At 48.3% G+C, this 12,549-nt stretch overlaps 1 protein-coding gene across 1 annotated transcript in view; it reads left to right on the forward strand.

The window, feature by feature from the left end:
* Nucleotides 1–955: 955 nt before the first annotated feature.
* The window catches only part of NGFR (nerve growth factor receptor), a 59,543-nt gene continuing 47,949 nt past the window's right edge, over nt 956–12,549 (forward strand). The window contains exon 1 of the mRNA XM_033169826.1: nt 956–1,175. Coding sequence (XP_033025717.1) covers nt 1,116–1,175 — 60 coding nt within the window. The 5' untranslated portion in view covers nt 956–1,115. The remainder of the gene's footprint in view (nt 1,176–12,549) is intronic.

Here is a 12,549-nt window from a genome sequence, read left to right on the forward strand (position 1 = left end):
ACTCTGCCAATCTGGCAGGGTTGCCCCAGCCACTCGGGGGTGGGTGGGTGGGGTTTTTTTTTGCAACACATATAAAAACATAACAAAACATCAAACATTTAAGACCTCCCGATACAGATGTCTTTGGAAAGTCAGATAGTTGTTTATTTCCTTGACATATGACAGGAGGGCGTTCCACAGGGCGGGCGCCACTGCTGAGAAGGCCCTTTGTCTGGTTCCCTGTAACTTCACTCCTCACAGTGAGGGAACTGCCATAAGGCCCTCGGAGCTGGATCTCAGGTTCTGGGCTGAAGGATGGGGGTGGAGACACTCCCTCAGGTATACTGGGCAGAGGCCACAGGGCTTTAAAGGTCAGCACCAACACTTTGAACTGTGCTCAGAAACGTACTGGGAGCCAATGTAGGTCTTTCAGGACCTGTGTTATATGGACTCGGGGCTGCTCCCAGTCACCAGTCTGGCAGCCGCATTCTGGATTAGTTGTGGTTTCCGAGTCACCTTCAAAGGTAGCCCCATGTAGAGCATATTGCAGTAGCGGGGGAGGGGGGGCATTTTCCCCACCCCAAGTCCCCCTTCCCCACTGTACCAGGTGGCTGCCAATGCAATCCTCTGACTTCTACTCTTCCAAAGGAACTTTGGGAAAGCTGCCAGGGCGCGCCCGATGTGAATCTCTTCCCACCTTCGGAAGAAATCAAAGCCAGCTCTATAAAATGAAGAAATGGAATAAGGAATGCAATGAAACCAAATAATGTTCTCCCCGTCGGTTCAGCTCTTGCTGGGAGCCTGAAAGTGGGCGGCGCCCTCGTGCCACCGTTGTGCGTGCGCCTTTTCCCCCCTCCAAAGCCACCCAGCCAGTGGGCTGAGCGCGCCGCTCGTTTTAATAGTAATGAGGGGGAAGGGGGGCGGAGCTTCCCAGTTACAGAAAGCAGGTGTTGCCCGGGCTGCAGCTCAGTCGCTCGCTTCTTACAGGGGCCGCCGCCGCGGCATCTGCATCGCGCTGCCTCTCTCGAGCTGAGACGCGCGCGCGCGATCCGCCCGAGGAGTACCGGGAAGGGGATGTGGAATAAGCCTCCCGCCTGGACCCCGCTGCGCTCTGCTTTCCTCCAGCTCTGACGGTCATGGAGAAGAAGGCGAAGAGGCTGGCGCTCCTGCTGGGATCGCTGCTGCTTCTTTCCGGGGTGAGTGGGTTCGCCCTGTGGGATCAACTTGGAGGTGGGGTGGGGTGGGGTGGGGAAGAGGCTCGGCGACTCACTCCCATCTTAGAGGGCAGGGATCGCAATTGACAGTGCGCACGGATCGTGGCGAGGATTGAGACGGGGGCGCGTCGATCGGATCTGCCACCCATGGGTGCTTGTGTGTGTGTGTGTGTGTGTGTGTCCAGCCTGGGGTGCAGAGATGGGATGGGGCGGGTGGTAGCGGTTCTCCTTCGGGTCCGCTGGAACACCAAGATGCTGCTCTGTCTCCGGCATAGGAGCCAACCCCTTAGGACCCAGGTCCCTTCGCCCCCCCCCCCAAAAAAAAATATTTTAGGGGGCCAGGCCCCCCGACAGTGGATGGATACTGCCATTCAAATAGTGTGTATGCACTATGTCATGTGATCAATTATTACCTGCTGCCCCCCCCTATTTAATTCAACTTGGCACCCTAGCCACTGGGGTTAAAGTTTTTCTTTTTTGGGGGGGTGGAGCTGCTGGGATGCGCCCAGCCATCGGTTCGGTCCCTAGGAGTGGGGAGTTGCTTATCAGCTGGGGAATGAACTTTTGCGCGCGCCTAAACCGATAGCGGGCTGCTGTCCTCTGCGCACTTCCTCGCGAGTAATGCTGCGATCACGGGTGTCTGGCGCCCACGGAGTTGCAGAGGAGGCGCGGCGAGGATCGCGCTGTGAAGTCAGGGAGAGTTGCTTTCTCTGCGTAGACGCGTGCAGAGGATCGGGCCGGATGGATACGCAGGGTAGGGCAGCGCCGGGCTCCCTGGCCCCACCCTAACCACACCCCACGTCGGTTTGTTGGAAACCCCCCACCCCCAAGCAGAGATTTGCCTGCTGGAGGAGAACATTTGGGGCGAATATGAGAGTCGCGGGAGTGGGGGGGGGGAGTAGAAGAAGAGGATGAAAAGTCCCGTTTTGACGTTTCAAAAGGAGGGGGCGGCGAGGATGCGATCTATCATTTACAGTGTCCGGAATGATAGATCTTGTTTTATATTGTCCTTTCCGGAACGTGTGAAATGGTTTTGTGCGCGCAGGGGGCGCGGCAGGGAAACGAAAAAGAGCGGCGCCGAGGATGTGCTGAGGAAAAAAAAAAGAGAGAGAGAGAGAGTTTGAGGCACGGTTCCGCCTTTTTATGAGACGTCTGACTAGATTCCAGTTGGGGTGATAAAACGAGGAAGCAGGTTTGCGTGCTCGAAAGTGCTTCCAAGAAATCATAGCGACCATGTAGGCATCTCGTTGCGCTTTTCCTGCCTCTGGAGACCCGCCTGTAACCTCAAACCTCGGTGATGATGTGGGTGGGTGTGCGATCAAAGATGGGCATCCTTTGTCCGGAAGCACAAAGGTGCCCTGGACCAAAACTGCAAGAGGGAATAACAAATCCCCACCCACCCACCCACCCTCCAAGGAGCTGCCAGGGTCATTTCAGCCTCGCAACAACCTTGCCAGGTAGGGAAAGCTGAGAGAAAGCCTTGCTCAAGGATAAATCCACCCCTTACAACACATTTATAATAACCGTAGCCCTGAGGTTGATTCTACATTGGGACCACCGTCGTCCTGTTTCCCTGAATCGCTCTCCTTCAGTTTGGGGGTGTGGTTCTGCACGAGGCCGATCCCTACATTGGGTTGGGCTCGATGACCTCTGAGGTCCCCACCCATCTCTAAAATACTATGATTCTCTCGTTCACCCTCCAGCTGCTATTTGCCCCACGAGGGTAAACACGGTGGGAATTGCAGGATACCTGCTATTCTTTACTCTACAGGGAAAATGACAACTTCCACTCCCAAGCCCATCTACCAACCTTCGCTGTTATTACTTAAAAAAAAAAAAAAGCTATGGAAAGAGTGATCCTATTCCCCGATCTCCCGTGTCACACCAGTTTTAGCCTGTAGGCAAGGAAGCTAAGTTACCGAGGTCCCCTCAAAGCTAAATCACATACATTGATTAGAAAACGCATCGGCTTTTAAGCTTCCAATGGTCATTTCTGCCTGCAGCCCTGTATCTGAAGAAGTGTGCATGCACACGAAAGCTCATACCAAGAACAAACTTAGTTGGTCTCTAAGGTGCTACTGGAAGGAATTTTTATTTATTTTTTATTTATTTTGCAGCCCTTCGGTTAGTGTGGATGTTCCAAATGACAGGGAGTTGGCGTGAGAGAGAGGAGGGAGAAAGATCACAGAAGGAAGAAGGGACTGATTTTTAAATTAATACAGTATCATTTTGCAGAGAGGAGATTTAGGATGAGTAGCCAGACGGGAGAGGCTCGCTGGTTTAGAGGGTTGGGTTGCAATAGGGACTTAGGAAGCTGCCTGTCCTATCCCCAGTCAGACCCATTGGTCCATCTAGCTTAGTATTGTCGACACTGGCTGGCAGCCGCTCCCCAGGGTTTCTGACAGGGGACATTCCCTCCCATATCTGGAGATGCCAGGGATCCAATCTTCTGCATGCAGAGCTGAAGTTCTATCCCTGAGCTCCAACCCTCTCAAATCGTATAGTGTTTAGCTTGCAAAATGGGGTGTAGGGAGGTTGAACAGATGTGGCTTTTGGATCCCAAGTTCCGTGTTTTCCACAAACCTCCAATCTGTGCCCATAACTCTTTGAGTATGCAAAGTGGAGATAAGGTTCTTCAGTGAAGCCCTGCATATGCTCAGAGGCAAATCTTTCCTTTGCTTTATTGCCTTGCTCATTTCTGGACAGGAAACAGTTAATTATGATGATGATGATGATGATGATGAAGTCTAGGGTTGAATCGCATTAGGAAAGGAGACAGTGGACGGCTGGTGCAGTAAAAGATTAATATTTTAGGGGGCGTGGGGTTGGCATGTTGAGCTTTGGGGGTGATGGACATTTAAGGTTAGGTGGCTGACCGGGAGAGGCAGATGGCAGGACTGTAAGACATAAATTAGGAAGCTCGGCACCACGGCAGAGGCTGAAACAGGGACCATGGGGGCATCCTAGTATAGCATTTTTCTTGACACTGCGCCCCCTGGCTTAACTTGAAACAGGAACCAGCTCTGCAACCCATTTTTAATCAATGCTTGGGCTCCCCCACTTCTTTTGCCCTGAAGTAGAAATCGATGTGCACCAGCCCCCTGGCCTTTGCAGTTTGAGTATAAAACACAAACATATACAGACGATTAGAATCCCCAAACTAAATTGAAACGCCGGCAAGGAATATCACCAAAGTAAATCAAAACACCAGCAGTTGCCATTTTTGCACAAAACACAAATGCAAGAAATTGTATGCCAAGCAGGTAAAATTAGCAAAATGAACGAGACTTTAAGAATGATGCAATTGAGGAGATAACACACCCCAGAGTACCTCTGAGCACGTGAAGAGAAAAGGGAGCTTTATACATGCCACCACTTAATCCAGGCACAGGCAAACTTGGCCCTCCAGATGTTTCGGGACTACATCTCCCATCACCCCTAGCTAACAGGACCAGTGGTCAGGGATGATGGGAGTTGTAGTCCCAAAACATCTGGAGGGCTGAGTTTGCCTATGCCTGACTTAATCTCATCCTGGCCTAAACAGGAAGAACATGATTAGAAGGTAGGAAGGAAGGAATAAGACACTGTTGGGCTGTCAATGCACAGGCACTGCACAGCCTCAGCGAAAAAGGAAAAAGAAGTAGATTTCTGCCCCCAAAGAGCTTACAGACCAGTGGAAGGAGATCAGAGGGCAGGGAGGCATGGAAGAGGCAGGAGTCAGAATCATAGAACTGTAGACTAGGAAGGAACAAATATGCAGCTGCCCCATACGGGGATCGAACCTGCAACCTTGCCATTATCAGCACCACGCTCTAACCAAGTGAGTTATCCAGGCTTGTCTAGGAAGGACCATAGATGCGTAAATGCAGTTGACACACACTTTTGAGCTTTGGGGTACAGATTTGGTGCAGCATGAGCATTGTGGGAAAGGAGTTTGGGTTTATTATCCTTGGAGGAGGGAACTGAAGGAGGAGAGGGAGAGGGAGGTGGCACTCTGTAGGTATTATGCGTGAGGTCCCAGGTATGACAGTTACAAAGGCAGAGTGTGTGCGAGTTTCCTGTTTTGCTTAAACCCTGGAATCTCGGGATGTTTTTTTTAAAAAAACGAGTTAAGCATCGTCTACACAGCTTCTCCTCGTCTCCCCCCCAGGCAGTCTCTGGCTGTGGACAGCTGAGTACAATCCATTTCTTTCAGTGCTGTGTCTATACGAGATGCCATCCCGTTCCCCTAGAAGTAGGAATAGGCAGGGGGAAGTTCACTGTGTGCGTTGAGAGAGAGACACACCTTCTGCAGCTTAAAAGGCTGCAAAAGCCAGGGAGAAAAGATCCCAGGACTTAAAATAAATGCAATTAAAAAAAGAAAGAAAGAAAGTTGCACAACATGTCTGTTCGCAAGTAAGCTTTGCTTAATTTAGGAGGCGGAGGGGGGGGTGTCAGTGAAGCCTAATATGCCTAGTTTCCGGATCCGCCCTCATGCCAGAGGGGGCTAGGGATGATATGTGCCGAAGAAGAAGAAGAAGAAGAAGAAGAAGAAGAAGAAGAAGAAGAAGAAGGGAAAAACAGAGGAAAAATGGAAGGATGGCTGTTATTGAATCATTTTTTTAGTTTAGTTCCCCTCCCCCCCCAAAAAAAAATTGATGGGCAATTTTTTGAGCTACACAGAATGCTTTCCTCCAAGGCTGTTCATGAAAAAGAAAAGAAGAGGCCTGCAGAGGATGGTGTCTTATGAGGTCCTCAAGACTACCCTGTTTCACTGAGAAGCCATACCAGGGTGTTTGCAGAGATTAGGGATGGCAAGATCTCACCATTTCTTTTCTCTCGGTTTCTTACTTTTCCAATCTTAAATTCGCTCCTCTGCATTTTGCAGTAATTTGTGACTATTATTATTATTATTATTATTAAATAAATCCTGATGAAAACACACCAGCGTTTTATTGTGAATCTCTCCTAATAAACACATTTTTAAAAAGCAGGTTTGACTAATATACACATTTTCGTGTGCAATTTCTCCTAATAAACGCAATTTTGTTTGTTTGTCGTTTTCACTATGTCTCCATCCTTACGCACACTTTTACGTCATATATGCGTTTTGGGAAATACTGTTTGGTTGCAGAACTGCACTGCAAAATTCAGACATGTGCGAATTTTGAAGGGTGGCGCTGCCCCTGTTCTCGTATTGTTCCAGAAACTGCAGATTTGATGGGTCAACTTTAAACGTGTGCTGCATGGTGTTTCTCCTCCCTCCCTTGTGGAGGTCAGTCTATGTCTGGTCTTACTGAGCATCCATCCCGATCTGCTCGCAGAGTAAACCTTCTTCTGCATCTTTTGTGGTCATCCCTCCCCCCTTCCCAGAGCACTTCCTTCTGGCTTCCTAACCACAAAAGGCCCATTTTTATTTTTTATTTTTAAATGGGTTTGTTGTGCTAGGGTGGCAGATGGCTTTTGTTCACTCTGTGCAAACCTAAATATCCCTGTGTGCATAGGTTTGCACCGCAGCAGTCTGGAGGCACCCTATGACAGCTCAGCAGGGATCGTGGGAGGAGGGGGAAGGAGAAAGGAATTTCACGCTAATGACAACCTCTCCCACGCATTAATTTGGCAGCTAGGGATGTCCCTGAATCTATGGGAGGGGCCACAGTCCAGTTGCAGGGCACATGCAGTTTCCCATAGACAGACCCAAGGTCGAGTCCCAGCCCAGACATCACCAGTGGAAAAGGGTCATGTAGCAGCTCATGGGAAAGACCCTGGAGTAAGACGCTGGAGAGCAGATGATTCTGGGCTGGAGGAGAAACAGAAATCATAGAATCACAAAATTGTAGAGTTGGAAGGCACCCTGAGGATCATCTAGTCCAGCCTCCTGCAATGCAGCTGTCCCACCCGGGGGATCGAACCTGCAACCTTGGCGTTATCAGCACCACGCTCTAACCCAGGCATAGGCAAACCTGGCCCTACAGGTGTTTTTGGGACTACAATTCCCATCATCCCTGACCACTGGTCCTGTTAGCTAGAGATGATGGGAGTTGTAGTCCCCAAAACATCTGGAGGGCCGAGTTTGCCTATGCCTGCTCTAACCGACTGAAATAGCCTGAGCCTGCTTCAAGGCACAGGTTCGGTTTGCAACATCCGCCAAATTAAAGGCGAGACACCTCAAGCGAGACTACCTTTTCTAGTTTTTCTAGAAAGGAACAAGGATTTGGGGGGTGGGGAAGTACTTCAAAGCAGGTTCCATGGAGCAGGCATGCAGAGAAGAAGAAGAGGGAGGGGGGGGGGAGGGGAGAGGAAAAAGAGAGAGCATGGATGCTGCTATTATTATTATTATTATTATTATTATTATTATATTTTATTTTGCTGAACACAGGCACAAGCTGGCTCTGCCCATGTACAAGTGTTTGTGTGAAAGAGGGTACACTTGTTTATTTGTACAACTTAGCTATTGTGTACGCAGGTAAACAGGGTGCCCATTTGTGGGGCATTACCATGCAACTAATTTTGCGAGTGTGCAGATCAACCCAGGTATACAGGTGTACAGGGATTGTACACTTGTTGAATCTAATGTGTGAACATCCCTATTGTTGGTGTTTTAAGAAATGTTGAATGAGAGGTGTGCTCCAGCACCAGAGGGGGGATGGGTGTAAGTTGGGAGGGGGAGGGCAGAGAGTATTTATGATGCAGTGGGCAAGTTTGTTATCTGACCTTATTGATGCTGCGGGCCAACTTTGTTTTTTTTTTTTTTTAAATAAGAATTTATTGACATTTTTTACTTATAATCACATACACCCATAACCACACCTACATTTATACACATACAAAACAAATACAACTGAAAAACCAAATACAAACATTGCCAGGATTTCTCTTCTTTTTACGCATCTCATAAAAAAAAATTTCTTGTGCTTAATCTTGACAGTTGACTTCCCCTGCCTTTTCACCTTCGATTTTATACCCACAATCTACTTTTTAACCTCTCTTTTTTTTTGGAAATTAAACATAGTTATACATATAAAGTAGAACATTCATCTTAATCTTAATCATCCTGATCTATAAACTTAGTCCACTCATCTTGACTTTACATACAACACATCATCATAGATCTTCATTAATCATTTTTATCAAGTATACACTATCAAATCTACACTTATCAAATCTATACTATCTTCTCTGTCCTTTAAACTGCTGCTAATAACATAGGAACTTCAAATATCTCCTTTCTTATTCAAATAAAAAAAGAAAAAATAAAGCTCAATATTGCTGACAGTGTTTACCTTCCGATTTCAAAATACCATGACCAACTATTTTAGATTTTATTTAATACTTCACCCCACACCCCCTCTGTCCATTGTCCTTCTCCTGATGACGCCAGAACCAATCTTCCAAGTGGCTTCTTTCTCCAGATATCCACAGATCCAGACATAGTTCAGAACACTCCTTGCCACGAGCCTCAGGGTACCCATCTCATCTTTTTCCAGCTGCTCCATTTCTTTATGCCATTCCTTTTCTTCTTGTAAATATCTTAATTCTTTGTCCCTTGCCCCCGAGCTCACACCTCGGGGACTGGATATAACAGATCCTCTCATCGTCTTGGGGCTGCCACCCCCAAAAAACGAATTTTTTTTCCGGAGTAGCTTTGTCGTTTCTTTCCATCCTTCCAACAACCCTCTCAGCTCCTTAGCAAGGCTTTCTTCCAATGTGTCAAAGATTTTGAAAGCCTCCTCTGTGGGCAACTGATTTCTTTTCAAACCCCCACACAAGGCTCTCACTTTTTGATAGAGCAGTTCCAGCCTCAAAGCATTGAGTCTTTGTTCTTCCGTTAGCCTAGAGTTCATAACAAGTTCAAAGACGAAACCCAGCATGGTGGTAGAGGAGGAGGAAGTGGGTATCAGATTACTATTCTGTCTTCTATGTTCGTCGCCATTTTCCTAAGCCGGAGCGCAAACACCGCAGCTTTAATCGGAGATATTTTCCACTAGTTTACTTCTCAAAAGAAAATTTCAACAGTCTCATATATCGAGTTTTAGAAACTTTGTAACCAGTACTGTAGCGGCAGTCACTCAGATTGGTTAGCTTCTTTCACTCGAAGGGAGGGAGGCAGGCTACCTTTCTCCTTCCCCCCGGATCGTCCGAAAAAACCCAGTATCTAGTCCAACACATACTCACGACCCCCGGGTTTCTTTAGATCCATACATCAAAGGTAGAACTCAGACGCTCATCACAGGCTCTGTCGCCGCATTTGCATCCCGGTTGGGGCATGTCCCCTAAAGCCCAGCTCCGTCGTCCCTTCACCCCCACTCCCCCTTTACAGGGGGGGCGAGGGAAGGGTTCGGAGCTCCACGGGCACAGCCGGGGAGCCCAGGGTGCGGGACGCTCTTCCCGCACCCCAACCGGAGCCCCGCTTTGCGGTAGCGGGGCTCCTAACCCCCGGGATGGACTGGGCGCTTCGCAACCGAAGCAGCCCACGACCACCCGCAATGGCGTCAGCCGCCGGAAGTCCGCTGTGGGCCAACTTTGACTGGTGCATTGTCCTGCCCACCTGTGCATCACCCAATGTCACTGTGATGCTGGATGATTGAAAGGTGTGTCATCCCGCCCACCTGTCAAAGTCCCTCTCATTGCCAGCTGTGTGCCCAGTGCTTGGTTAGCACCAATCATAGGGCTGGGCAAATTTGCTCTCTGCAGGGATTGGCTGTCTGACCGAGATCCCCAGGCATCTCTACCTGCTCCACTGCTGACATCACATATGGCATCAGGTGTGGGGCAAGTGGGCGTGGTTTGGGGAAATAGTTTTGGGACCCACGCCAAGCTGAAGGTGGTGGACTCGCCTTCCTTGGAGGGTGGTAAGCAGAGGTTGGATGGCCATCTGTCATGGATGCTTTAGCTGAGGTTCCTGCACTGCAGGGGGTTGGACTAGGTGACCCTCAAGATATCCCTTCCAACTCTACAATTTTAGACTGGTGATTGGGAGTGGGCGCTGAGACCATATAACACTGATCCTGAAAGACCTACATTGGCTCCCAGTACATTTCCGAGCACAATTCAAAGTGTTGGTGCTGACCTTTAAAGACCTAAACAGCCTCAGCCCAGTATATACCTGAAGGAGTGTCTCCACCCCCATCATTCAGCCCAGACACCGAGGTCCAGCTCCAAGGGTCTTTTGGCGGTTCCCTCACTGCAAGAAGTGTGGATACAGGGAACCAGGCAGGGGGGCTTCTCGGTAGTGGCACCTACCCTGTGGAACGCCCTCCCATCAGTTGTCAAGGAAATAAACAACTACCTGACTTTTAGAGGACATCTGAAGGCAGCCCTTTTTAGGGAAGTTCTTAATGTCTGATGTTTTATCACATTATTATTATTATTATCATCATCATCATAATTAATTCTGTTGGGAATCGCATAGAGTAGCTGGGGAAACCCAACCAGATGGGTGGGGTATAAATATAATGATGATGATGATGATGATGATGATGATAATAATAGTAATAGTAGTAGTAGTAGTAGTAGTAATAATAATAATAATAATAATAATAATAATAATAATTTTATTTATACCCCGCCCATCTGGCTATGTTTCCCCAGTCACTGGGGGGCTTGCAACACATATAAAAACATAATAAAACATCAAACACTAAAACCTTCCTGATACAGGATTGCCTTCAGATGTCTTCTAAAAGTCAGATACAGTGGTTACAAACGCTTCGGGTTACAGACTCCACTAACCCAGAAGTAGTACCTTGGGTGAAGAACTTAACCTCAGGATGAGAACAGAAATTGTGCGGTGGCAGCGGGAGGCCCCATTAGCTAAAGTGGTACCTCAGGTTAAGAACAGTTTCAGGTTAAGAACGGACCTCCGGAACGAATTAAGTTCTTAACCCGAGGTACCACTGTAGTTGTTTATTTCCTTAACATCTGACGAGAGGGCATTCCACAGGGTGGGCACCACCACCGAGAAGGCCCTCTGCCTGGTTCCCTGTAACCTCACTTCTTGCAGGGAGGGAACTGCCAGAGGGCCCTCGGAGCTGGACCTCTGTGTCCGGGCTAAATGATGGAGGTGGAGACGCTCCTTCGGGTATACTGGGCTGAGGCCGTTTAGGGCTTTAAAGGTCAGCACCAACACTTTGAATTGTGCTTGGAAACGTACTGGGAGCCAATGTAGGTCTTTCAGGGCCGGTGTTATATGGTCTCGGCAATTTATGCACTGCCTTTTTAAAATGGAAAACCTCAAGGCAGTTTAAAAACTCTATCCACTGCACGACAGCGTCCCCGATATGCAAGGTGAGTCTGCTTGCCTGCTCGCTAGGCCGTGCTCCATCTTCTCTCAGTTTTGGACCACGGAGGACGAGCTTTGTTTGACAACACCGAGGCCGCAACAGACACAGCTCTTGGCGCCCCCTGACACCTCTGGTTTAATTTATGGCACCTCCGAGGCTAATTGATGCATTGTGGCTAGAGCTGTCACAGGCAAAAGCTTCCCTTCATCTCAAGCACAGGGCTGAGAGGGTGTTGGATGTATAATTCACAGGGCCTGTGGTGCAAGGGAGACGAAGTGATTAGTGGGATGAGACCCAGCGGAGGCAGAGAAAGAGAAGTGCGACTCATTAGCCAGAGTGCTAAAAGCCACAGAAGTATAACTTAAGTATTCTCCTGAGCACACAAGGACACAGATTTGCATGAAATTCGCATTTTCACTTTATTTCATTTATACCCCATCTTTCCTCAAGTGAGCTCAAGACAGCATGCATGGCTATCCCCCTTCCTCGTTTTTTTTGTGTGTGTGTGTTTTAATATTTTGTTGGAAAGTGCCCAGTCAGATGGGCAACATATCCTCATCCCCATCATCATCATAATTACCCCCCTACTAATTTGATCCCCAGAACAACCCTGTGAGTTAGGTCAGGCTGAGAGACAGTAACTGACCCAAGGTCACTCAGTGAGCTTCGTGGCCAAGTGGGGATTTGAACCCTGGTCTCCCAGGTCCTAGTCCAACTCTCTAACCACTACCCCACACCAGCTATGCACAGATGGATATTTGGAACATGGTGCTGATAACGCCAAGGTTGCAGGTTCGATCCCCACATGGGAGAGCTGCATATTCCTGCATTGAAGGGGGTTGGACTAGATGATCCTCGGGGTCCCTTCCAACCCTATGATTCTATGATACAGTGTCTCTAGGATTACCGTCATTTAAATAAATGCATCTCAACGTAGTGAAGAAAGCCTGAGACCTGGTGACCTGTCTGCTTGCCCACTCAGTCTGCTTCAAGACCCCTATTGTTCTTGACTTTTCTTTTCTTTTTATAAATTTTCAAAATAACCTTTATTATACATAATTAACATTAATTTACACAAAACTTAGACAGTTCAT

This window comes from Lacerta agilis, chromosome 14 (assembly GCF_009819535.1).
Source record: "Lacerta agilis isolate rLacAgi1 chromosome 14, rLacAgi1.pri, whole genome shotgun sequence".
Taxonomy (NCBI): Eukaryota; Metazoa; Chordata; class Lepidosauria; order Squamata; family Lacertidae; genus Lacerta; species Lacerta agilis.